The sequence below is a fragment of the Phlebotomus argentipes genome, unplaced genomic scaffold (genome assembly GCF_947086385.1).
Source record: "Phlebotomus argentipes unplaced genomic scaffold, Phlebotomus argentipes genome assembly contig_5, whole genome shotgun sequence".
Classification (NCBI taxonomy): Eukaryota; Metazoa; Arthropoda; class Insecta; order Diptera; family Psychodidae; genus Phlebotomus; species Phlebotomus argentipes.
Genome location: NW_026776165.1, coordinates 999,569 through 1,026,895, shown reverse-complemented (window position 1 = coordinate 1,026,895; position 27,327 = coordinate 999,569). Strand labels below are relative to the sequence as shown.

The following is a 27,327-nucleotide window of genomic DNA, read 5'->3' as shown; positions in this document are numbered from 1 at the left end:
TAGAGAGGTTCGCAATTGAGAGAATAGTGTAAAATGCTTCTGCATAAAATCATTAAAGTCATTGCTAAATGCCCAGCTAATCAGATTTCAGGGCATTTAATAACTTATTCAGCGATATTTGTAAACATTTTGAGATTTTCGATGACAGAGTAGTGAGAAAGTGACACTGCAAATTTAATAAGGTCGCCTTTGAGTTTGTTTGTTTTTTTTCCAAAACACAGAGAAAAACAATTTAGTGCTGATTTAGTATCATTTTCACATTCAAGAGCATTCATAAGTTGTGAGATTAGAAGAAAAATCTCTTAAGGTGACCTTTTTTTTTTCTTGCCTCTCAAAATGATGCTGATGAAGAATAAAGCCGCATTCTAAACAATGAATCTTAAAAGATATCCTCTTAACTGAACACATTTCTTAACATCTGAAGAGAAATCAATCAATATTTATAAACTTCATAGTGAAACATTTTTACATCAGTAAAAGCAGCAGTTGAAATTAATACATTTCAATAAGATAAAAATATAGATAGTAATCTGTATTTATTGTGAAAAGCTATATATTTAGATTATGTATGTCGACAATTTTTTGTATATAATAGTTTAGTGAAGAAAACAACTCCTTTTTTTAATTGAATAATAATAATAATAATGAATACCTTTCAATTGTGATTCGCGGACTTTTGTCTATCAATTTGTCTTTTTCCTTCACTCAAACGGATTCAAATTGCTGTCGTAATCGTCAAAGGGATTCGTTGACGCCTCTTTTCCCATCGCCGGCGCTTCATCTTCATCGTCATCGTCGGCGAAGGGATTCTTGCTGTCGTCGTACTGGATTTCGTCCTCGAAAGGATTGTTGGGCTTCGCGTTTGGCGCCAAATTTTTGGAGATCGTATTGGCCGTTCTCCGCGGACTTCCCACTGGCGGCGTCCTGGCGCTATCCTTCTTGCCGCCCCACGTCATGTTCGCCTCCAGGCTGGACGAGTAGACATTGTCGCGATGCTTCTGGCGCTCCTGCACGCGCATTCGTCCCTCGGCCACCGGAATGTCCACTTTGCCTGACGCCTGAACTTCCTGTACGCGCATCCGCGCCTCGGCGCCCGTGCCGTAAGAGCTGTAGCTTGGCGCCGGCGCCGCAGAAGCCTTCATCTTCGCTTCGGCCAGCTTTGCTGCTCCACTAAAGCCTCTGATTGTTGCCTTGTTGCCCTGCAAGCAGAAGTAAGAGAAGAATTTTTAACCTTTCAATTGGGGTCAAAATAACCCAGATCTTGAGGATGTGAATCAATTTGATGGGCATTTTTTAGCCAGAGTCAGAAGTCTACAGAAACTCTAAAGAAAACCTAAACATTTCGTGTCTGTGCCCCAGAAATTTACCTCAACATTCGTGTTTTCCTCAACAATGACAATCTTATTGAAGAGTCCGCGACCAAAGTAGTCAGCCACAATGGAAAACGGTTCCGCCGATCGATCCAAGAGATTGTGGAAAGCATCATGTTGTCCACGGGATTCACTCTGTGCCTTGAGTGAGTCCAGAATTTGCATGTTCTTCGTGTGACACGCCGGACAATCCTTGTCATTCTCTGAATAACCCTTGACGCAGCTGCAAGAGAGAAGCACAAACACACAATGTAAAATACACTACGCGAAAGGGTAGAGACAATGATGTGGCGACTTACTCGAGATGATATGAGTGCTGGCAGAGGAAGTAAATGGCTGGAATGCTCAATGGTTGATGGCAATTGTTGCAAATTGTGCCGCGAAACTCTATCGGATCCTCTTGGAGGCTCTTGATGTGCTTCTTCAGCACCACAGAATCCCTTCTGTACTTCTCCACCAGCTGATCCTCCTGGCGAAAGCTGTCGCACTCCTTCTGGAACACTTGCATGAAATACTCCCGCACAGACGACAGATTCGGCCCATTCTCCACAGCCAGACAATTGAGCACCTGCAGTGGTGACTGCAGCTTCTCCTGCGCAATCACGTGGAGGATCTGCGACAGGAGATTGGACGGTGCTGTCTTGTCACTGCGCAGACCAGTCAGTGCCTGCAGCCAGAGTGATGACTGGAGGCTGCCGAGACGCCTACAAGTGTCCAGAAGACTGTTGTAGTCGCGATTCTTCAGATGATGCCTAACAATCAGGTGATAGAGCTGCTCCTCCTCGTAGATCAACATCACACCTGGCCAGAATTCATGCAAGCGACAGAGGATGACGATGTGATTTCTGTCATAGGAGTCCTGAAACTTCTGCAGGATCTCCATGAGACGCGCCTCAGCGCCAGCATTGCTGCGCCACATCGTCAAATAGCTCTCAATGAGTGTGTTGAAGACCAGACAGCTGCAATTGGACACATTCGCCACGAGATGCTCAAGAAACTCCACCAGCAGAGCCGTGTCTTGGCCAAAGAGATGGATAAAGTCTTCAGGACTGCCTCTGTCGATTTGCCAATGACTGTCCATCAGCTGATCATCTCTCCTGTTCTGCACACTGTTGTAATCCGTGCAGAGCTTCTTCAGCAGCGCCGTCATCTCCATCGGACACTGTGCCATCAGCAAATAGCCGTACTTCTTCAGGCTCTTGTCGGCATCGTCGAAAGACAAGTGTGAAATGTACTCCAGAGCTTCAGTGAAGGCTTCCATGTCTTCCGTGAGAATACTAATGGCGAAATCGTGCTTCCTGTTCCTCTTCGCCAGCGACAAAGCGTGCTCCACCGAAGCTGTACGGCAGACTTTTATCGCCACATCCAGATCAAATATCAAATCCGGATTGGCGTCATTGCTCAGGAATTCCCTCAAGTTCGTCGTCTGATCGAGGCGCGTGAAGCAATTGAGCAGCAATGTCGTGTGATCCGCCGTCGCGTGGCCCAATTGGTGCAATTGCTGCAGATAATCCGTGAGGCAGTGAATGTGACGCGAATCTAGGAACTTCCTTATCACATACGACGGCTCCAGATAGCCAATTGTTCTCACATATTGCTCCACAGAGCCCGGATAGTCACCTTTGCCGTACAAATGATCACCATATTGGCGAAAGATCTCCGCCAAACCCTCCGAATCATACTGATTGCTCTTCGCGATGCGCACGGCAATGTCGTAGAGATTCTTCTTGAACAGCAAATTCAATTTACTCTGCAAATCCTTCTCGTCCAAGTGAAACACTTCTTTGGCTTTTGTGATCACATAACATGTGCCAAACTCCACGAGAATTGCCGCCACGGCATCAATTGTCGTGGTGAAGACAATGAACTTATTCTGAATATCAATCACAGTGAGAACAGAGTCTTTCTGTGATGACATGGAACTCTTTGTGGGCTTCGACACTGTCAGCAAATTTGATCTAAACCACTGAAGAATAGACTTTTGCCCATCCAGAGCATAGCAAGAGGCACGATCCTCAGATGTGTAGCAATAAACAGCCTGTAGAAGATGAAAGTGTGCAATTAATCTAAGGAGTTTTAAACTACGATCTTCACACTTACATCATCCTTTCCCACCATGAAGTGCGCCTCGCCGGAACTGTGACCAGTTTGCAGGACACAGCATCGGATCGGCGCTGGCATTGAGTCCAGCACGACTTTGATCTCCTTATCGCGACTGTGGAGATTGTACAGAATCACGCCAGAATCCGAGCAGATGAACATCTGGGCGATCTTCGACACCGTCCTGAAGGCGATTCCCGTGATTGCCGCACTGCCGCCCGAAAGACTCTTCATCGTCTTGCTGCGATCTCTGGCTATGTCGCCGCGATACAGCGAAATGCTGCCCCTGTCGAAGCCGATTGCCATGTACTGGCCGCCATCGGAGACACCTAGCGCCGTGGGCTTTTGTAGGGCGATCTTCATGGTGCGCACGCACGCCGGAAGGCCACCCTTGGACTGCTTTCCGCCGCTCAGGCTCCACACTTTCAGGTCGGGCACTTGGCCGCTGTCATCAGTGCCGACGGTGATGAGGAGATTGCTCTGTGCAAAGGAAGAAAGAGATAGAGAGAGACTTTGTTTAACACAACAACGCTCCAAAGGAATCCCCGCCGCACTCACCGAAGCATCGACGGATCTGGAATTGGCCATTTTGCAGAGCAAAACTGGACCTTCGTGAGCCCTGAAAGACGTTGCACTCCATGTTCTACCAAAGATGTGCACATTTCCCGCTGAGTCACACAGAATCACTTGGTTGTTTCCACTGGCGGCACACGAAATCTCAGCATCCAGCAGTGCCGACGACACGTTTCCAGCGTCGGCATTGCTTTTCAGGTCGAAGAAATTGAATTTGCGCCACTGAAAGTGGGAGAGAATTATAATGAAATCCCATGTTATCTTCATGTCAACTCACCTCAAAAATAGCCATTATCACCACGACTATCACTTCAATTGATGCTATAAATCATTTCACAGCAGTGGCAAGATTTTGGGGCGTTTTCTTCACCGAGAAAAGCTGTAATTTCGTGAGCTCTGGTGTTTGTTTTTGTCCTGGAAAATTTCACTGACAACTGAAGAGTTCCGCTGTATCTCGCGAGAGGCGCTAATATGTAGAGAGATGGAGAAGATATTCACCACAAGCGGCTGTCATAAAATTCACAAATAGCGAAAATTACACGTTTAACTGCAGATAAGAATGAGAAGAATGTGTATGAATCATTTTGAGCACTTGAGAGAATTATAAATCTTCTCTGTTTCGGCCTTTTACTTGGTTTTTTAGGTAAATTTCTGGCGAGACTTGAAGTGGTGTGTTTGCATGACACTTGAGGTGAATCAAAACCATCTTCACTCTGCACACGCGAGTAAAGATTTCGGTCAATCGCGAGCAAGAATTGCCCATTTCTGCCCATAATTCTAAGGAGTTTGCATGATTAATTGTTGTGAAATCCCCCATTATCAATCCTCAGTGTCGTCTGTGATACATATCACGGGAAATTGTGGGTGAGATATCGGATTTCGCGAGTGTGAAAATGTAATGATGGCCGAGGGGAATTGCGTTGTATAATTTTCACCAGTGACTTTTACTCTGAGAAAATCCACCAATTGGACTTCAAATTGAGCCCGTGCAGCAAACAAGAGGTAAATGTGCAGTTTTGATGTGAGAATGTGCGTCCGGAAGGCTTGGGGGGTGTCCCTGAAGGGGTGCAGATACTTGTGACGCTGGGGAATGCCAGTGGGTTTGGTCACTCCGCTGCCAAAAGAGGGGCGGCGAGAGTCTCGGTCTGAAAATGTGTGTAAAACGTCACCTTTTAGATCTGCAATAGCGCCTAAAATGGGTGTCGCAATTGTCTAATAATAATATTTTTCACATATTTCACTCACTCACACACAGGCGATAGTGCGATAAGGGTGGGTGTAAATGCAGAGACACTGTGTGCCTTTATCAGTGACGCTGGCGATTGGGAGACACAATGAGACGTATTTTCACGGTTGCCACGATTGACAATCTCTCTGTGGTTTCGTTTCAGGAAATGCTGGCTCCGCAGGCTTCGCCCCAGTACGACATCATCGTGGAGACTCTGACCGGGTCGGAATTGAAAGTGACGGTGACTGACAAGGACACAGTTGGCTACATCAAGTCCCGGATCCAGAAGTATGAAGGTGAGCGCCCCCAATCCGAGCGCAGCTGTGTGTGGCTTCCTGGCAACTTCCGTTGTCATCGTAACGCCCGAGAGCGGCCAAGCGGCGCGGGCGGAGATACTGCAGGAGCGCCTCGCTTCTCTTTCTGTGGCAGAAAAGGAGTCTAATTTTAGAAATATGTCATACAGCACTTGATACGTGCAAAATTTAATATTTTTTTCACACACGGCTTTGCCGCACGCGCGCGCCGAGTGATAAATATTATCGGAAGAAAACTCTCTCTCTCTCGCCGCGTCTCGGTGGTGTGCTCTTGAAAGACAACACGCCAGTTCTAGAGATAGACCCCAAATTACTCTACAGGCAGCACAAAATTCGACTAATTGAGAATGGGAGAGTGCCAACAGTGGCGTAGCTTTTCGCTGATTGACTTATTAATTTATTGGTACTTCTGCAGATCGTTATGAGACAAAATTGGAGGACATTTCCTTAAATTTGACAAATTTCCATTCAATTTGAATCCATTTCAGTCAAAAGCTCTGCTTTGCTATCGCGAAAAGTATGGATAACAGAATTTTGACTGTAAATCTAAGTTTGCCGCTTGCAGCTGCTGTAGCTACGCTGCTGCGCGACGCCTTCCAATGCAAGAAATTAGCGCGTATATTTGGAATTATGCAATATAAATTAAGCGTGGAATATTCTATTATAATTGAGGAGAAGCCGCAGAGAAGCGCGCAGTGTCTTTATGTAACTGCCAAGTGTCGATAGTTACAATGTCTCAACTTGTAGGTATTCCAGTCGGACACCAGCACTTGCTCTACAACCACAATGAGCTGAGCGACGCCACGGAGATGAAAGATGTGCCGCTGGTGAAGGGATCGCGGCTGAAGCTGGTCCTCGGCCTGAAAGGCGGTCCAGTGTCTGCACGTCGCATTGTCACACTGCCCGATTATGAGAATTGGTTCGATCTGAGTGACGTTCTCAACACGTCCAGGTGAGGAGGGATGAAGAATGGGAGGCAATGCGATTTGGGGGGCTGAATGAAGATTGTTTCCTTGCAGACAAGAACCATTGACAATTTCCACGCCGGGCGTTAAAGTGCTGGTGTACAAGGACTGCAAGAAGAATATTCATCGACTGATGAAGTTTCGCACGGGCAAGAATCTGCTGACCAAAGGGTCTGAGGAGCAAACAGAAGCTGCCACAAATGAGTCACAGAACGATCAGTGGCTCAATGACAATATTAATACTCTAGAGGTAATAATTGATTCTGTCGCATCAATTATATACTAATGATTGCGTGTGTTTCCTCTTTTTTTCATTGTGGTGTCTCCCGCAGAAAATGCACCAATTGCGCACGAAGTTGGAGTGGAAGAAGCGCAATAAAACTGTGAAGAGCATCACGAATCATCAGTCGAATGACGACAAGCATGTTGATGTGAATTCGGGTGTGCAGATGAAGAATAACATTGAAATTGAGATTGGACGAAAGCTTCGCCGATTGGGATTCATGTCGAAGGCGCGAACATCCGTCGTGACGGACATTGCAGCGTCAATTGAGGGTCCTTTGAAGACTGACTCGCGCATTGCTGCGGGGAAAGCTGACGATGTGAAGGTGAACAACAATTCCTTCTTCTTCAATCAGCGACACTCGCAATCACGAACGGCGCAACCGCTAGTGAATTGTGTGAATTACTTCAGCAGCAGCAGCGGCGGCGGCGGTAGCAGGAGTAAAAGTGCCAAGCCGCCGAATGTTGCTGATTACAACAAGATAAAGTTGCGCGAGAATATCCGACGGAATCGCTCATTCAAGACGATCAACACGGAGAGTGACTTGGCAATCGATGAGAATCAGGCGATTGGCGGCGGCGCGCGTGTGGCGTCGTCGCCGAACATTGAGGAGCGCATCCGTCGGCCACCGTCGAGCCGAATGACGCGCGACGAGCACTTGTCGTCGACGTCAGTTCAGGACTTGATCGAGCAATTCAGCAAGTCGCGCATCACATCGCTGTCCGATCCGTGTGGCGAGCGCGTGAAAGGTGAGAAGGAGAAGAAGCTGAGCAAGAGAGGCATTCTGCAGAAGCACTTGTCCACGGCGAGCTTCGAGAATAAACTCTTCGTTGAGCACCAACATACGTTTGCCATAAACAATCGTGGTGAATCGAGAGCCTCGTGTTCCAGTGACTTTCAACTGGATGCCAATTCAGACACAGCATATCGAGTATTCAAGCTGCCATCGGAAAATGGTGAGTCATTTGTGATTTCAATGGAATTCATTCTTGTGCTATGTGACACAAATCAGAGGCGTAGTTGATGTGAAAGAGTGCAAAGAATGCGAAATCTGCATTGAAAGAAGCTGAAAGGTGTGCAAAAGGCATGAAAAAGGAGATTAAAGTTGCGATTGACTGTAAAAATTCGATGAACTATGAATTTTAGCTTTTATGCAAAATCTAGTCCTTTTACCATCTCTTATCTTTCCTTTTCCTAGTACCTAAAGATTAAATTATTGTCAAAACGTAATTCCCATGAGGTTGATGGTAAAGCAGTTCATTTAACTACGCTTCTGATTGAGAGAAAAGTGAAGATGAGTCCAAATGGAAATAGCCAATGACCTCCATAGGTTATTTTTATGTTTTTTATCACTAAAATGCCGCGTTGTTGTGAAATTCATAGACTCTTTCTTCCTATAAATCCACAATATTTATATTTGCTTTCTGTGTGTGTGTGTGTTTTGCAGGAAACAACTATGAACTACCAAAATTGCTTATTCGCGAGGATTCACCAGTGGAGTCCTTTCACTCATCCGATTCGCAACTCGAGACGCTGGCATTGCGTGGCGAATCACCCAAGACTGTGTTGGATTCCTTTGCGAAGATCAACAGTGAGAACACAAGTGGCGGCGCAGAGCAGAAGATCTCCTCCACGGAGTCAATTCTGCAGTTGTACGATGCGCCGAAGAATCGAATTGAATCGAAGAGCGCGAAGAAGTCATCGTGCAGTGATATGGGATTGGGTGGTTTAGAATTGAATTTCCTCAGTGACGACATGCCGTCGGCCGAGTGTGATTTGGGTGGCGATGGTGGTGCTGTGCAGAAGTGTGGCGACGAGACGACACTGAAGATTGCCGACGAGTGGAAGGAGTTCGAGAAGGAATCGCCGCCGTCTAGCACATCATTCAACTTCATGAGCAGCAGCGGTGATTTGTCGTCCGCCGAGGATGATGTGTTCGACAGTTGTGAGATGCTGCATCAGGCGTCAGCCGGGAAGTCAAAGTCGGTGGAGATGAGTGAGTTTCGCATGATGTTTGGCAGTAGTCCAACGTTGCTCAACAACTACTGTGGCGGTGCATCGAGTGGCGTGAATTCACGCGGTGTGTCCGCGGCGCCATTCATGTATCGTCGTCACGCTGACACGTGTCTGTCCAGCAGCACGTCGGATCTGGAGTGTCTGCCGGGGCGCACGAAGGGCGGCGGCGGCGGCGGCAGCGACGGCACGACGGGTGGTGCGAAAGTGGGTCGCGAGCTGCCGTCACTGCTGCGGCATCGCAACAATGAGCATCTGGACTATATGCGCAGCTATGAGAATCTAGACAGGACGAAGATTGTCCGGCTGCGAAATGAGAAGGTGACGACGGTGAGTGGGAGCGAGAGGAATTGGCGTGTGTTCGATGGGTACAACAGTGGGGAGCGTGAGCAGGAGCCGACGTCTGAGGAGTTTTCCGCCTTTAGCCGGCTCAATTATCATGATCACGCGGCGGCAACGGCGCCCACTGATTTTCCCGTCTCCTTTCCGTCCAACGAGAGTCTCTTCAACATAAACTTCGACACGTTTGAGGATGATGTGATAGAAATTGACACACTCGGCATGTTTGATGGTGCACACACGAATGGACTGATATTGCCTGAAATCCATGATGACCAAGTTAAGTTTGCGCGTAGTGAGGAGGAGAAGCCTTCAGCGGCAGAGGAGGAGGCGGCCGCGGCGGCGAAGAAGGCGGGGAAGAAGCTGAGGTGTGCTGAGTGCAAGAAGAAGTTGGGACTGATTATGGTGATGCGGTGTCACTGTGAGAAGGTGTTTTGTCCGCAGCATCGCTATGCCGAGGCACACAATTGCTCGTACAACTTCAAGCAAGAGGGACGCAAGATTCTGACGCGGGAAAATCCACTTGTTGTGGCGCAAAAGTTACCTAAAATCTAAGAAAAAAGAAGAGAGAGAAACAGTTTTTGCCTTTTGCCCGCATTGTTGAGTTCACCATTTATTTTTTAACATGTGTTATTTGTCCCTAAAATGAATCAATTTTTTTTACTATTATTATTATTATTATTATTATTGAAATTGCTTCTTAGGAGAGAAAAAATAGAGAGGGAGCTTTGTAAACTCTATTATTTCTGGTGATTTACTATATATATATATTCTTCTATTTTATTGGTAAAAGAAAATAATGATTTATGGGATTGAAAATCCATCAATTTTTGTTCTTGTCCTGTTCTTTTATGTTATTCTTCACTAAAAATTTACTAATTATCAAAGAGAAAAAAAATATATAAATGCATTATATATTTGAGAAATGCTCTTGTAGTCAAAGTGAAAGAGAGATTAATAACAAAAGGAAACAACCACTAAAAACACATAAAGCTTGAGATTGTAGAATGACGGTATCCTAACATTGCTAGTGGAAAATGATGAAGAAAATGCGTAAAGAATATTGCAATATGCATTATATTTATAGTTAGTTTAAAAAACTATATATATATATCAAATTTTATTGAAGAGAGAGAGAAAAAAGGTGTATTTTTCAAAATAATAGCAGAAAAAGGATATTTTTTGAATATGGGAAATTAGCAAATACATTAATTTCTTCCTTATCATCCCACATCGTAAATTGCATAAATTCTAAAATGTTTCTTTTATGTTATAATTTAACATTTCAAGGGAATGTCTTCAGCTTATGTAATTATTTTATGTGTATAACTAAAAAAAAGATATCTTCTGCATATTGGTGAAATGTACTGCAAGAAAAGGATTGAACAGAAATATATATATATATATATGAAAAAAATTAATTTTGAACCTACTTCAAAGTGTTTTTTCTTCACCGGAATGGAGCTAAGGTCGGAAATCAATAAAAGTTTGATCACACAGTGTCTCTTTAAAGACATAAAATTAGATTGTAATCCAGGAAATGTGCTAGGAAGTTATCTAATTTGGAACAATAACTACCTCAATGCATGAAATGTGAATAAAACATGATCAACATCACAAGTAAATACCATTAATGCTCAACTAGATGATCCAAAAAGGTAACGAAAAAGAAGCGATTTTGTCGTCCAAGAGATTTCTCGCGCTGTTTTTCTTTATCCGGGAAGTTTTCTTTCATATTTCATTCATGTTTAAATGCAAAATTCAAACAGAAGTTGACTAAATACTTTATTGCGATGCTTTTTCGATATTTTCTCAAGGCGTCAACCCTTATCAGTACCTAAATTGTCTTGAAATTGGTTCACACACATTTCTCATTAGCAGAAATTAGTTGTGTATTTTAAATGACATGTTATTTAGAGATGGAAAAATCGAAGGCCCTAATTTGAGGCGAGAATGTATTCTATGTACATTCATATTAATGTGTTTGCCTCATGTAAATATTCATGCATGTACTTTTTATCCCTTCATCAATACATATTGTCAGTTCACAATGTATAGGGACAAGAGCAGAGGCGAGTAAACTTCGTACAAAGCCAAGTATTGCGATTACGTCAATTATCTAATCAATTATCAATTTCACTCGGATTTATTGTGTCTGCGTGGACGCAGTTCTGAGAAAATGAGAGAAGCTTCAAAGGCCGATGAATGAAAAATACAATTAAATGAAAAATAATAAAGCGATTCAACAATTTCCTGCACTTTCCCTTGGCAACAGCGACGAGATTCGATCAGTTTATGTGGTGATAGTAAATAAAAAGGATTCCATTGCCGCTGATGAATCAGTTGCATTCTTTCACGTGTCGTGCTCGTCAAGCTTTGGATTACTCCGTGCGTGCTTTTAACTACCGAAATGTGCCCAAAACTCGTGCAAAATGGGAATTAGCTTGAGCTGCTGTGAGAACTTGAGGAAAGTCGAGCCCGCGAGCGACAAAGAGAATTCAGAAGAAGTAAGTTAAAGTCGCTAAAATTGGTGTTTTACGCGCAGGAAATGCACTAAAGTTGTTGCACATTGAAATCGATATGAAGTGAATATCTTTCCAGTGATTGAATATCATGGATTGTTTTTTTTTTAAATGTTAAGGAAACTATTTAGAGACGAAAGTATTGATTTTCATTCACATGAAAGCTCATGGAATAATTGAACTATTTTCCATTGAAGCTCGTAATTGAGCTTGAATGATTGTCTTGTCACATAATCTATCATTACATTTCTGCGTGGTAAATTCTGTAAAGCATTACTGTTGGAATTAATACTTTTTACAATTTGTAGGACTTGGAAGATGAGACTAAATCATCGTCTGTCATTAACTATAACAGAACTTGCACGGATGTGTTTTATTTGATCCTCTTTATTGCTTTTATTGTAGTTTTGGTGAGTTTTCTTTAAATACTTATATGTCTTTTTTCTGTGATTTTCTACAATTATTCAACACTTTCAGATCGGCTTATTGGCTTTTTGCATGTCCAAAGGTATGTTTAATATATTTTATTTTCATTGCATATCACTAAAAAGTTTGTATTTTCTAGGTGATATCAATAGAATAGCGTATGGATATGATAATTGTGGAAATGTATGTGAATTGAGGATAAACTCAAGTGTTAATATTTATTTGCAAGCATGATTTTATTGCAGATTTGCGGAAGGGAAAACATCGCAGATTCCACAATAGGATGCAAAGGAGCGAATATGACTTCGCTCAAGTATTTATTCGTCGAACCTGCGTTGGATTCTGAGACAACAGTCATCAATAGAATGTGTGTTTCGTCATGTGAAGATTACAACATGTGAGAATGCTTTAATTTTCTCCACAGATTTCAGCTGAATTTCTTCATCCTTGCAGGAAATCTTTGCTCAACAGATGCATTCCGAAGCAAGCCACGAAGTATTCTAACAAGTTCTTCTCCAAGAGTGGTATTAGGAATTTCTTCGAAGAGGTTTCAGAAGACTTGGACATTTGCTGGCGCGAAATCTTGTGCCTCTTCGTATTGGCTTTCGGTAACGATATTCCAAAAATCTAAAGTTTTCCTATTTGATGGAAAATTCCGGGGAAAGTCAAATTATTTCATGATTGATTCTACTTACGTATTCTTCCTTCTCAACAGTGCTTTCCTTCGTCATTGTGTTTCTTCTACAATATCTTGTGGGCATTCTTGTGTGGTTGGTGTTAATTGGTATCGTTTTGGCCAGCATAATTGGCGTTATTTGGCTGTGGTAAAATCGATAATCCAGTTTCTCAAGACTCGCTCTTTCGCATCCTCCACCTTCTTCTAATCTCTTCGCAGGGTGAAATACGATCTTGTGCGGCGAAGCACACCCGAAGACTCCGAAGTGGGCGTTCAAAGGAGGCAATCTTGGCTCGCCTATGCAATAATTGGCACCATCATTACCATTTGCATCTGCCTCGTCATCTTCGTGATGCGCAAAAGGGTCCAATTGGTCATTCAGTTGTTCAAGGAGGCCGGAAAGGCCATCACGAGCGTGCCACTGTTGCTTCTTGAGCCATTCCTCACGTTCTTCGCGCTCTCCGTCACCGTCACGCTGTGGTTCTACTTCGCCCTGTGGATTGAAAGCTCTGGCCACGTCACCGTGCAGACCAACCAGAGCGTGAGCATCGTGAAAGACTCGACGATGCGCGTGACGCGCTGGTACAACCTCCTGGCCTTCTTCTGGTTCACGCAGTTCGTGATGGGATGCCAGCACTGCGTGATCGCCGGCACCGTCGCCGCGTGGTTCTTCGCGCGCGACAAGAGCGCGCTCAGCTGCCCAATGGCGGGCAGCTTCAAGAGGTTGCTTCGCTACCATCTCGGCACAGTGGCGTGCGGCTCGCTGATCGTGTCTCTGGTGCAGATTGTGCGCGTCATCCTGAAGTCGGTGGAGTATTGGCTGCGTGATCCGCAGAACAAGGCGCTGGTTTTCATCTCCACTTGCTGCCATTGCTGTCTCGGCTGCTTCGAGAACCTCCTGCAATATCTGACCAGAAACGCGTACATCGAAACTGGTGAGTCAATCTTTTATTATCTTTCTACAGAAATTCGTAATCTTATCGTTGTAGAACGCGCTTTTTATGATCGAATCCTAATCACTTACACAGTCCTGCAAAATGAAACAAAAGTATTTGCTTTTACTCTCTTTCTCTTCAGCAATCTTCGGCCATCCATTCTGCGAGGCTGGCAGAAAGGCGTTCGCTCTGCTGTCGAACAACGCTCTGCGCGTGTTCGTGATCAACTCCGTGGGCGACTTTGTGCTGTTCCTCAGCAAGGCGTTCGTGGTGCTGTGCACGGTGCTCGTGGGCACGCAAGTGATCCAGCAGAAGGACGGCGTGCAGCACAATTGGGTGCTGCTCGTGCTCGTGGGCCTGTTCGCCTACCTCGTGTCGCACTGCTTCGTCGCCGTGTACGAGATGACCATCGACACGATCTTCATCTGCTTCTGCGAGGATTGTGAGCGCAACGACGGCATCGCGCAGCCCTACTTCATGTCTCGCGGCCTCATGGAGTTCGTGCAGAACTCCAAGAAGGCGCTCGAGGCGGAGGAAAAAACGAACGCCTGGTCGAGCAGGGAGTGAAGTGAAAAGTCACTCGCAATTATACATACAATCTCTGAATATTTATTCAATTATTTCATTTCACATTTCGAAAAATTTCACAAAATCTTATACTGTAATTGTAATTTTAGTGTTGCTGTAATAAATAAACTTTGTGACGTGAAATTCTCAAATTACACTAGAAAGAAAAAATTAAAAATATATTAAATTCTTTAATTTTTCCTCAAATAACAAGACCAGCTTGTTAACATAAAAATAAATATTCGATCATTCTTTCATCTAATATTATAATACCGTCCACAAAAGAAGCCCTTAAACTGCGCTTTTTCACGCAAGGACACAAATAAATATTCATTACATATTTTCATCTTTAAATAAATCATTTTTGGCATTTTTCCTCAGTTTTTTCTCTTGTATATTTGAACTACGATGTAGTGTTAATAAATAACCTAAAAACCAGCATAAATCGACGAGTGAGCAAAAGTGTGTAAATGAATAACAAGTTAATTTATTTCGATATTCAATATGAAATAAAAAGTATTAGATTTGGGAGCCTTTTGTGTAACACTATTGGAATAATAATTTGGAATTTGAGTATTTTTACTCTACATTTTACAGTTTTTACACGATTATTAAGTGACAACAATCTCCTCAATTTCTCATCGACAAAAAAAAAGAAACACAAAAATTCATCTGTAAATGAAATTCTCATTGATTGAATTGAGGAGATTTCCTTTTAAAAGTATAACTTCAATAGTGTCTAGTCTATGTTTTAGCGTTATTTAACTATTGGAAACATTGAACATTGTTCTACATAATCATACAATCTCCATTGACCAGGTCAGGATTTAGACGACTTCTTAGAGCACACATTTAACTAAGACTTTTCATAAATGTTTCTTTTTCTCCCCTATCTAAGTATTAAGTTAATGCTGTTTATATTTAGTATATTCGACAATGATAAGATCGATAAATGAATCCATGAAAAAAGGGAACTCGAATTGTTATTCTTTGTTTTTTTGAAGCTGTCTAATCAACATTTATCTATTTTTTCTTCTTCTTCATAATGAATGTGATTTTTTTTTTCAATTATTATTGTAACACTTCGTTCAACAACAATTGTGTAAATTATTTCAAGTCTTTCTCATCTTATTTATGTTTTCTATCTCATGTATATTTTTAGTTTAGTTAATGAGTAAATTCATTTTTTAATATTATTGTGTATTCTGTGATTTTTATGGTTTATTTTTGCAGACATTTCGTCGGTAAATTTAGAATTCAAAAACGTTGCATCTGATTTTCCACGTAATTCCTCTGTATTTACTTTGATTTTAGAGCTTTTCTTATCTTCTGTTTCCTGTCAGAAAACTCAAATAATAAATCCTTGCTAAGGAACTAAAATGTCACACAATAATAAATTTATTGCACAAATATTTACGGGAAAATCATTTAAACATTGCAAATAAGAAAGATTTCCTTTTACACATTAAAAACTTAAGTACGTAATTTTATTTCTCCCTCTCTTTCATCCCTTTAGAATAGCTTTTGCAAATTTGTGCTAACAAAAAACTTATTTCTTTCTCTCTCTCTCTCTAACTCACAAAAATGTTCTTCATATCAAGACGATTTTTTTTTGTTAAAACATTATTGAATTATACAAAAAAAAAACATTGCAATTTTTCTGTGCACGGCACATACAAAAATAAACAACTACTTCACTGCTTCACTGCTTAGCTATGTTTTCTTCCTTCTCTATTCTTTCACATTTTCTTAAAATTCTTCTTCTATCAATATTTTCGCATACTTGTTTTGCTTGATTTATAATTAGGTACTTTTATGAAATCAATATTCAATTTGATTAAGACAAACGAAAGAAATGTTTATCTACGAATATAATTATTTACACTTTCTAGAGAAAAAAAAACTAAGCAATCTCGAAAAACACTAATTTTACTGCTATTTTGATGTAATTATTTCCAATTGTCTGGGACTTTTATTTCATTCAATTCTATCAATTAATTCCAATATCATTTAATAAGTCCAAAGAAAAGTGTAAAAAACTTTGGTCCACGAATAATAATTTGGCTGTTAAGTTCAATAATTATTCAATCGTCTTTAGAGAAATGTTCCCAATTCTCAATAAATATGAAGAATTGAACAAAATTCAAGTCACAATTCATTCAGACATTGTTTGCTGACTAAAAAAAAAAAACATTTGATATGCAAAGTCGGAAGTAGAGTTTAACATTTTCCATGTCAAAAAAAACAAACACATTGAAAAAAGTAATATTAAGTATTGCAACACTTTTTAGAATTTCGCACTGTGACGTTTGACAATTCTTTTGCTAAGTAGAAAACGACAGAAAAAAAACATTAACACTTGAATAAAGTAAAGGAGTCTTTGTGAGGTCTTTGCAAACGGAGGGAAAAGTGTTTGAGGATGTTTCTTTATAAAATAAATCATTACAACATCTTTATATTAAAGTAATGCTTGAGATTTTTTTTTATTGTCTAAAAAGCATAAGTTCTGCTGGATTCGATTAGGTTTTGTATCCACTTGTCAAGATGTCATCGATAAACCAAAAAGAACAATGTTTTTAATACATGGATAAAATAAAATCAACGTTGTCATGATAAAATGTTTAATAGAAGATGAAATATTTCACTTATACACAAATTTGAGATATTCTTTTACTTCTTGTAAATTATTTGGTCATTTATAGAGACAATAATCGAGTGTTTCTTCCTTTCTGCAATTATTCATACAAAGAGACTACGCATTAAATAAATAACTAGTAAATTGCATACAATTTTCCTCGGTGTAAATTGACAAAAATATATTATTTTTTTATTCCCTTTCTTAATGCAATAATCATACCAAAAAACACACCTATCTTAAATGTATAGAGTTGATCAATTGAAAATACAGGACGTCTCAATAAGGGGATTTTTTTTTGCATCGCGTGTGTTTAGAGAATCCAGATTTAGGATGTTGATTGATTGACTTACGGTTCGATCGTGCATCAGCATTGGCTTCTGCAGAGCGAAGCGTCCAGATGGATGGCAGCTGCTTCTTCGGCGCGCTGCGCCGGCATCGAGAACACCACAGGATTCGTGGGCGTCTTGTCATTCTGATTGATGTCCCCGTCGCTGCCCAGCAGCCGCGACGCGCCCAGACAGTTGCGCAAGATTCTGTCTCTGTCGGAGAACAGTGCCGAGTGCCGGACGTTGCTCTCGCTGCCGCGGCCGCTCCTGGAGCCGCTGCCGCCGCCACCACTTGGCGCCTGATTCACCTTGTCGCGCACGAGGGATCCGCAGGATTGCGCCTTGTAAAGACGTCCGCGTTGAAACAGATTTGGCAACGGAATGCACAGTTTCTTGTGCACCTGAAAACACGAAGAAACCATCGAAATGAAAATTGAGTGCGAACGAGGAGGCAAAATAAATGGATGAAGAATGATATTTTCAAGTGAAGTGAACGTTAAAATTTAACACTTCCTTACTGATTTTAGGGATGTTGTTCAAAAAATTTTCTAATAAAAAGCTTTGTGTGAATTTCCTGTACAAAATGTAATGAAATAATGAGATGTTCTCAACTTTTCTTCCTCATGAAATTATATACCTAAATCCTTTTTTTTCCGCCAGAAATAAAGAAAAAGGGACTAATTTAAAATCAATTAAATAAATAGAGCAGAGCAGGGCCATTTTGATCATGAAGTGAAATTTTGAACTTATTGTTAGACTTGAATGCTTAAATATTTTTCTCGTTCTTTCTAAGATTTCTTCTAAATCTCATAAGTAAATATTTCAATACATTTCCAAATCATAGCAAAATCAATTTAGCCTGCTTTACCCTAAATTTTATGTACTATCAGTGATTCTCGTGGATTTTCTACGCACTTTGTGATACTGTAAAGAATATGAAGGGAATTTTGATAGGTTCAATCAAGCGTTAATAATAGGAAAACAAATGCAAGAAAGCGTTCACAACACAAAAAGAATGACAAATGTGAATTTGAGTGTATAATAAATTTGACAAATCTTATAATTTGCTTGCTTCAATACTGTGTTTGTTTTATGCTATTCATGATTCTGAACAAGGTTTTTTTTCTCTTCAAATTACCTTTAATGCAGCACAAAGAAATGTTATTTGTGTGTGTGTTTTTTTTTCTAGGTAAAATCATGAAAAGCCTCCCAAAAGTCCTAACAAATCTCTTTTAAATTCTATTGTGGACTGCACGAATCACCTAAACACAGAATGTTAATAAAGATCTGTTATTAAAATCCCCACATTTTCTTAACTCTGGTCTTCTTGTCCACCATTCAATTGTGTTGGCAAAGAAGAAACCTTATATTCTTTTGGCAATAGGAGCAAAAATAATCATTAGGTAATTTTGCACGCACCTGAAAATATTTTCCTAACATTTTTAGTTTCTTTGTGGTGGATGATGTCTTTGTTTCTGTGCTATTTGACACTTTGAGTGCTTTCACCAATTCTACGCCCAACACCATCTCTACGTCATTGTCATTGCTGTCCTGCTGCGCGCCGCCGCTGCTCATCGGCGACGTCGCCTCGGACTTTCGGAAGCCCTGCAGGAAGCGCGCGCTGAAGCCCTTTGGCTTCTGTCCACTCGTCGGCGTCGTGGCGGGCGGCTGGGCCGCCGCTGCCGCAATGAGCATCGGCGGCACCGTCGGCTCGGATTCCTGCACCTCCGTTATCCTGTTCAGGCTCTGGCTCTCGCGCAGGCGCGTCTCGCTGGCTCTTCGCCGCCCGGCGCGATGCCGCCGAAAGCCCATCGACTGACCATTGCCCGCCTTCTGCTGTCCACCCGCCGACGTGCCCGAACCTCCACCACCCGTGCTGTTCTGTCCGCCCGTGGTGTTCGTCGGCGACGTGACTTTCACCAGCGGATGCGTTCCATTGTGCGCCCCGGCGCCACCTGAAGCCGGCGCATTGCCCGGCTCCTGTGAATCACTCGAGTCATCGTGCGAGTCGCGCCTCTGCTGCACCGGCTTCGTCACCGAGTCCACAATCTTGTGCGCGCGCTTCTTGCGATTCTCCGAATCGTCATCTGACGCGTCTGAGCTGCTGCACGACGCCGTGCGCGTTTTGTTGAACTTAGAGCGGCGCTGCGCGGCACCCTGACTCTGTGCGCGACTGTTTGTGAACTGATTGTGCCGCTGAATGGGCCGCGGAGTTGTCGTGCCGCTCGTGTCTGAGCCCACATCTGTCGCCTCCTCGAAGATCTCATTGAGACCGCGCGTCGGTGACGGCATCGTCTTGTACTTTGGCACATTGGTGAACTCAGCACACTGTCCGCCGCCCTGACTAGTGATGGGAATTGTGATGGTGGACGAGTCTGTGAGCACTTTCATTGTTGACATCTCCTGATCGCCAGCACGATAGTTCTCGTGATCCACGGAATTTGATCGTGCGTCCTTCAGTGCGGCCACACTTTTGTTCAACATCTCCAACGGGAGTCGCTGGCGCTCAACTGCAGACATGCCAAGTCTCGCCATCGGATTGCTGCTGTCACTCGTGATCACCGTGACACCGGAAATGCCATCGACCTTCTTCACTTGACACCCCTTCGCAGCACCAGCGCTCACATCCTTCTTCATCAGTCGCTCACTCTCGGCCGCAATGCGATCCTGAATGGCGATATTTATGCGACCCTCCGAGCGTGAGCCGCGCCTATTCAACGGCACTGACAATTCCTCGCGTCCAGAGCACGCCGAAATCTCATCCTCCTCGTCGTCCTCCTGCACAATGCTGCACTTCCGCGCACGCCCAGTCTGCAAAGAGAGCACAGTCAATTGCATTGCCTCTCGAGCGCACAATGAAATTCACAACCCTGAGAATCGAAGAGTATGAGAAGTCAATTCGGCAAATTGCAAAGAGATTGCAAGTGTTAATCCGGTGCTTTTGACTTTTCATACTTTTCCAAGCCACCCGAAGACTTCCTCTCACCTGACTTCCCTCCACGCCCGGCGTTCGGGGCAGATTCAAATGTGTGGCATTAATTGAAGGCACTAGCAAATGCTGATGGGAACTGTCCTTGTCCTCCTGTGACTCCCGCTTAACACCTTGACCCCTTGATCTTGGAGAAAGTCTGTTAAAGTGATATGAATGTGATATGGTGGCTGTTTTATAACCATTAATGATACATGAGAATGCTTTTGCTATGGTGAGTTTTCAACAAAACCTCATGAGTTATGGATTATAAGACAAAAATTTCTTTTTTTTCCAAATATTATTATAACCAACAATCTCTAATAAAATTTACACTAACTCATCATCCACAGTTATACATAGAGAGGAATTAAAATAATGGAAATAAGATATTAATATGTACATTCATCTACATAACGTACAAATGCAAAAACAACTTGCATGTTTAGTACAAATTACACTTTTTCTGATATCACGTTCCGTGTTGAAATGAATTTGAAACACATCAAAAAGTGAAAAGTTCAACAGTTAATGAATATGAATTAAAGTATGAACTAAAGCTATATTAATCTGAAACTGAATAACTTTGACAGTAAAATTACAGCTTCTGACTTATCATAGATTAATATAGCTTTATTTTTCACCACGAGTGCAATTAATAATTTGTGAATCAAAATTTCAAGCATTCATCGAATTTACTGAGTGTCAAAACTTCACAATTGATTTCCAACGACACTGTATTAATGTAGAACACAATAAAGATGATAAGTGTTGTGATTTGTCAGTTGCCGAACATCAAAAAACGACGTCTAATCGTTTAATTGAATTTCATGAGATGTTTTGAAAAAAGTAAACTTTTCACTGGAAGTTAATTTTCTTTTAATTACACCATTTACAATTCATTAGTACTCTTCAACTAAAAGCCATTGCATAATTTTTTGTTAGAGTTTAGTAACTTCCTTTGAAATCATCTACAAATATAACTAATTTAATCTTAAGAATAGTAAAAGAATTACCATAGTATTGAGAATTTTCTTAGTTTTCTATTTCTACAATTTTTCTGCCAACAATCATGCAGAAATTCTCTAATTTGCCTACAAAAATCATATTTCATTAATCATTATGTCTAGACTAGGTTGGAAAATATGCATGCAAAATTACCATAATGTTTACTTTTCATCCCTAAATATAATATACCACCATTCCTCTTCTCTCTTTCTCTCTCTTCACCGACTATTTAGTGTGCGTGTGCTGGCTTTAAGATCATCCACGGTTATTTAAAGCTTGCAGAATCATTTTATAGTCCAATAAAAATATTCATCTCATCATTCATAAGCACGCCAAAAAGACACATGCATTAAACTATAAAAGAATGAGCGATAGAAAGTTGTTCATGTGATGGCGATTATATAAATAAAGAATGGATTGCAAGAGTCAGAAAAACGACAAAACTCGGCATATCAACTCACCGTCCAGCTCCTGATACAGGCAATGTCAGTTCCGGCTTCCGCTTCTGCGCCTGCTCTTGCCGGTGAGCGCGCAGTTTTCGCTCCGCCAAGAGAAAGTATGTGGCCGTTATGTGGTTGTACTCATTCTTATCCAGAGCTCTAAAGCAACCAGAAGCATTTATTATTGAGGAATTTTTACTTGAGATTGAATGCATGCAGAAACTCACTCTAGTATTTCATCCTTGGTGGCAATTTTGCCATTGACAATCTTCTGGATTATCAATGTGTGGTCGTCTTCGCTCACTTGCTCGCGACTTACGAGAGGCAGATATTCAGGTCCATGATCTGGTCCACCTTCCATCAGCCACGTGTCCTGTGATATCTCGTTCAGAGTCGCCCTCTTGTCTGGCTCTCGCACAAGCATCTTGGATATCAGGCTGCAATTCACAGAAAAAGGCTCAGACATATTCAAAGAACATTCGCAATTGCTGCTAAATACCTTCTGCAGCCCATTGAAATGTGAATTGGCATCGTGTACTTGCAATCCATGATCATGGTGAGAGTTTCCGAGTCATTGGCCTCCTGAAAAGGCGGCTGGCCGCACACGAGCATGTACAATATGACACCCAGCGACCAAATATCTGCAAGACAACAATCAGTGTCAAGCTTCTGGGCAGGGAAATGAAGAAATTATTAAACATCTCACCAACAGCCGGCGCATCGTAAGAGTCTCCTAGCAGTATTTCCGGCGCTGAATACGCCAAACTTCCGCAGGATGTCTCGAGCTTCTGTCCCGGGCAGAATTTATTGCTAAATCCAAAATCAGTCAACTTCACCACGCCCAACTTCTCGAAGAACACCACATTCTCCGGCTTCAGATCGCGATGCACCACATGCAGCTGGTGGCAATAGCTGATGGCACGCACAATCTGGCGAAAATAGTCACGCGCCAGAGACTCAGACAAGCCAGCCTCGTGCTTCATAATGTAATCATAGAGATCGCCTCCATCGCCCAACTCCAATATCAAATACAGCTTGGTTTGGGTGTCAATCACTTCGTACAGTCGCACGACATTCGGATGCTGGACGAGTTTCATGCATCTTTGAAGGAAAAAGAGGAGAAACGCGATAGGATAACACCATATGCCATTTGATTGCACAGCTGTGCAGCAGAGCTAAACTTACCGAACTTCTTGAAACAGATGCGCTCGAGACACTTCGTCCAATTTAGTCTTATCAATTACTTTAACGGCCACCTTTTCGCCCGTGAAAACATGCCTTGCCAACTTCACCACGGCAAAGTGACCCGAACCGAGAGTCTCCTCCAAATCGTACAAGCCAGCAATTTTACCATCGTAAACACCCACACGACTGCTCGCCATTCCATGCATTCTCAAGCTGCGAAGTTCTATTCGATTCTGCAAATAAATAACAGAAGCATTTGTTTATTTTTCTTGTAACATCTTCAGACTCATCGCGCATTTTTATCAAGACTCTGGCGACCCTTAAATCACATCAGCAATATCAACCTTTATTTAATCCAATGATTAGTTATTCAAGAATTTTAGGATTTTAAGAAAAATTATTATTCAGCACTTTATTAAACCACTTAAATCAGACAAATTCCTTCGATTTATTAAGTTATCAGCTGATTAATCAGTTCTACTAACTAACAATTCCGCTCCATTCAATCTGCAATCTAAGCACAAATTTATCATTTCTAGGGCGCAAAATTCACCAGCGGAAGTCCATAATCTGTGCAAAAACATTTATATATGTGACATACTCTTCTCGATTTAGTGCGAAAAATATTTTTAGATTTGCCCAATGTAAAAATATATCAACCAATTCCAGTATAAGAAACGACAACAACGCGCGCTGAACCAGCGAAAGAACGAGGCTTTTTTCGCGATTTGGCCCAAAAAGAGAGCCCAATAGTTGCCAAATATTAGCGCCAAAGCGTGTATTTTCACACTTTTGCCACCCTCGCGCACAAGAATGGCAAAGAAACTTTATTTCATTCACATCTATAATTTTAGATTTATAACGTTGCAATGACGTCGTTTCTTTTAAGCCACGCTGAGTGTCAAATATAAATATGTGCGAAGGTGGATAAATCATTGCGTGTTGTGCTTTTTACGTTTTCGCATATTTCCTTGAATAATATTTTTTTTGTCACACATTTCGCGCGCGCTATTCATAGAATTGTCAACCGAATATAAAAATCCAATTTCAAATCATATACATTGTATATCATAATAAATGTTGAAGTATTAAAACACTTTTTATGCCTTTTTCCTCTCCCTGGACATTTTGTCAAAGCACTTTGTCGATAAAGAACTTCAACGAGTATCAATTATCAGCTCTCATTTCGTCATGATCAATTAATCCAATTAAACATGTGCAGAGATGTCTTATCAGAAGTGCTCTTGATAAACCGACAGTCAGAGAGTTTTGTCGTGCAAACAGAGGGAAAAAAACAGTCTGTGATGTAGAAAGTTGGTTGATTGCGTTCGCAGATAAAACCATTGTTTTGTTGTCATTTTTCGGCAGCACTTTGTCTCTCTCACGCTGAGAAGACAGACGATGATCTTCTGTGCACTTCCTTTTCGGCAATATCAAGGACCATTCGCAGCAATATTTGCACGCAAACTCAATAACGGTCAGTGACGCTCATGTTCTGACGTTGGAGAGTTGCTAACAATTAAAGCTAATGATTTTGAAAACACTCTTATTGAGATGACATTCAGCGAGAGTGTGTAAATCAATCAACGATACAACAATAGTGCAATGCCGGAAGTTAATTGACAATACAAAGGAGAAATAATTCGTGAAGAATGTGTCTTTGATATTGAATAATTTCTCTGTTTGCACGAATAATTTCGGAAATGTCTCCAAAAGACATTTTACACAATTCAAAGACTCACTGAACAAATTACACTAGAAGCATTTTCTAGTCAATCAATTAGAATTTATAATTAAATTCTCGATCATAATGAAGTGAGCTGACGAAGAGAGAAAGGTGCCAAATTGGTATGGCAATCACAATACGGAAGATATTCGTCTTTAATTGCACAGAAGGGGTTGCCAATTGAAGTGCTCCTCAATCCGCACAGCGAATATGCGCGCAGATATCAATTATTCCTCTGTCCCTCTTCTTATACACTTCTTGCTCGTGTGGCAGAAACTAGAAATGAGGTGACATTTTTAGATGAACAATTTGCGCAAATAACTTTCACAGATATTGTAATTGTGGCGAATCATTAATGCCATTTCTGAATTCTTATCCCAATAATTTTAACTGTTTCAATAAACAAATGCTAGTAAATTCTCTATTTTTGGCATTTCTAGGGATCAAATATATTTTGAATGTGTTTTAATTAGTCATGCTAATGGATATATTTTTGTAAAAAATAGAGATAGACAAAATATCAGAATTATTGGGTAATTTCTCAAAACCTTCATAATCTCTAAGGTATTCTCTAAAAACTCTGGAAGAACATTAATTAAAAGACTTATTTTAACACTGGAAGTTACATTTTAATTTTCTTGTTGTTCTGCTGAGACACAAGATATTAACGCCAATTATTCGCACGCGAAGATCAAGGCGCTTTCAATAAATAGTTCTTCCAGAGTACAAGAAGATCAAGGTTTTGTCTGGAGATTCTTAGGAATCTTCCCTGTTTTTCGCTTGCGAAACACCTGCGATCGAGTCACCTGCAATTGCACAAATTGACAGTCAGGTGACGAACAGGTGGAATTCAGGGTGCATTGTAGAATCCCCGTGCGCGTGAGAGAGTGCGAATTGTTCTCTAATTTGTGATATCAGGGAAAAAATCGGAGATTTCCATTCATATCTTCTTATCGCCATTTAACGCCATTAACGCAAATGCAGAGATGAATGAAGGCAATCAGCCATATCTAATCACAAATTCCAGAGGTTTTCGGATTGTCTTCAGAGTTTGTCTTTGGGCGCCTTTGCACCACGTTTTACTCACATTTTACGAGCTCCTGTTGAAGTTCACTGGAGATTTACGCTGGAGATCCATGAAGATTGGGAAGTTGCTGGGAAGATTCCTTGAGACTCCTCAGGGCCAAAGTATTGCAGGATAATTAGTCCCGCCTTACGCGCAACACACACCGCGAATGGCTATTATGTAACGATAATTGACGAGATGTGTCACGAAATTCATATTTCTTGAGCACTTAATCACTGCCCAAGATGGGCTGGAGATGATTTTTTCGCACAGCGAGAGAATGGAAGCGCCATCCGGACACTGTTTCAGCAAGAGAGCACTTTTTCTTCACGCCTCCATCGCGCAAAACTACAGACTTCGCCGTGCTGGCGGCAATGGGGACACTCGGGGCAGTTCCTGGAGAGGATAATCCAGATGAGAAAACACCACAAGAGGATCTAATTGTACTGAAAATTGAGGAAAACTCTGGCAACAAGACGCAGATTCACCACGAAAAACCCAAGATGCCTGACAAGTGGTGAATTTCAGTGCACTCCCACCACTCTTCGGGTGGGGATGAGTAACATAGAAAACACACACAAAAACATCGCGAAAAAGTGCGTTTTGCGAGTCGAGGAATTTTCACTGGCGCATCATCAAAATATTTTTTTTTTATTTTCTTCTGAAAGCAAAAGCACAATTCTAAAGCTACAGCTTTTCTCTATGGCTTGAGGTTCTTCAGGAACTCCTTGTGACGCTGCAGAGCCGCCTCGTGCTCTTTGATCTGCTCCTCATGAAATTTCTTCTGGTCAATTTGATCCTCCTTCAGTTTGTGCAATTGCGCTTGTTGCTGCAGACAAAAATAGACACGGCTTTGTATTAAATATGGGGTTCAAAACACGACGCAAAGAGTAGAAAAGTCTTACTTTCTTGTAGAAATACTCTTCCTCACGGGCGGCTTCCATCTTACCGAAGGAGCCTCCAGCCTCACGAATCGATCCACCGCCGCCACCGCCCTTTCCAGCGCCACTGCCCAAGTCCCCAAGTTGGCTCATCTTCGCCACTCTTGAGACAGAAAGATATCAAGAAGCATTAATTACGTAACACAGTAAATTTCACAAGAAAATGCCCAAAATTTCTTGTGTCTTGTAACGTCGCAATTTTCATTTTCACGCTTTTTCACACACCTCACGCAACTCGGGTACAATCGATTGCTGACGCGGTGTAGAGAAAACATCTTCTCAGCTTCCAAATGAATGGGAAAAGCGCTGTGATGGAGCAAAATAAACACCTTTTTGAGGAGTATGAAATTTTTTTCGATATAGATGTTATGACAGCTGACCGGCCGGTGTTGCCAGATGACGCGCGATGGCCGAAAATGTCCCGTCTTTGACATCGAAATTTCCCCTCATCAGCAGTGGTAGTGCCAGATGGGCGTGGAGTGTGGCAATACCTCGTTTGGTCTTTGGCCGCAGTTTTCACGGATTTTATCAAAATTTTTGCCCGAAATCGTATGGAAAACAGCTTAAGTGTGTAAAACTATGCGTGCGGTGTGTGAAAAACGATAAATAGTGCGTGCGCGAGTGATTTACGGGGGTGAAAAAGGTGATTGAGTTTCTCGCCTACAACAATGGCGGCACTCAGATTGGTATTGGGAAAATCAAGAACATGATGGAATTT

The 27,327-nt window shown here is 41.8% G+C and overlaps 5 protein-coding genes across 5 annotated transcripts; 2 read left to right on the top strand and 3 right to left on the bottom strand.

The window, feature by feature from the left end:
* Positions 1–701: 701 nt before the first annotated feature.
* On the bottom strand, positions 702–4,553 carry LOC132256420 (vacuolar protein sorting-associated protein 11 homolog). The gene is made up of 6 exons (XM_059752829.1): positions 4,321–4,553; positions 4,029–4,265; positions 3,471–3,950; positions 1,670–3,408; positions 1,368–1,593; positions 702–1,199 (listed from the first exon to the last, which is right to left on the bottom strand). Exons 1-6 carry the CDS (start codon positions 4,333–4,335, stop codon positions 702–704), a joined length of 3,195 nt encoding a protein of 1,064 aa, XP_059608812.1. The 5' UTR covers positions 4,336–4,553.
* Positions 4,554–4,757: 204 nt separating this feature from the next.
* LOC132256421 (uncharacterized) lies at positions 4,758–10,617 on the top strand. Its single transcript, XM_059752831.1, has 6 exons — positions 4,758–5,045; positions 5,435–5,567; positions 6,333–6,537; positions 6,605–6,800; positions 6,883–7,789; positions 8,281–10,617. Exons 2-6 carry the CDS (start codon positions 5,438–5,440, stop codon positions 9,738–9,740), a joined length of 2,898 nt encoding a protein of 965 aa, XP_059608814.1. The 5' UTR covers positions 4,758–5,045; positions 5,435–5,437; the 3' UTR covers positions 9,741–10,617.
* A 926-nt stretch (positions 10,618–11,543) lies between these two features.
* On the top strand, positions 11,544–14,311 carry LOC132265835 (choline transporter-like protein 1). Its single transcript, XM_059766617.1, has 7 exons — positions 11,544–11,692; positions 12,016–12,123; positions 12,379–12,530; positions 12,587–12,741; positions 12,849–12,957; positions 13,029–13,744; positions 13,887–14,311. Exons 1-7 carry the CDS (start codon positions 11,618–11,620, stop codon positions 14,309–14,311), a joined length of 1,740 nt encoding a protein of 579 aa, XP_059622600.1. The 5' UTR covers positions 11,544–11,617.
* A 13-nt stretch (positions 14,312–14,324) lies between these two features.
* On the bottom strand, positions 14,325–26,181 carry LOC132265720 (SNF-related serine/threonine-protein kinase-like). Its single transcript, XM_059766487.1, has 9 exons — positions 25,690–26,181; positions 22,877–23,109; positions 22,398–22,792; positions 22,191–22,332; positions 21,919–22,128; positions 21,713–21,850; positions 20,262–20,403; positions 18,695–20,086; positions 14,325–17,676 (listed from the first exon to the last, which is right to left on the bottom strand). The coding sequence occupies exons 2-9, from the start codon at positions 23,080–23,082 to the stop codon at positions 17,314–17,316; spliced, it is 2,988 nt and encodes a 995-aa protein (XP_059622470.1). The 5' UTR covers positions 23,083–23,109; positions 25,690–26,181; the 3' UTR covers positions 14,325–17,313.
* A 117-nt stretch (positions 26,182–26,298) lies between these two features.
* Positions 26,299–27,026, bottom strand: LOC132265721 (ATPase inhibitor mai-2, mitochondrial-like). The gene is made up of 3 exons (XM_059766488.1): positions 26,835–27,026; positions 26,574–26,712; positions 26,299–26,497 (listed from the first exon to the last, which is right to left on the bottom strand). The coding sequence occupies exons 1-3, from the start codon at positions 26,882–26,884 to the stop codon at positions 26,369–26,371; spliced, it is 318 nt and encodes a 105-aa protein (XP_059622471.1). The 5' UTR covers positions 26,885–27,026; the 3' UTR covers positions 26,299–26,368.
* Between the last annotated feature and the right edge of the window lie 301 nt (positions 27,027–27,327).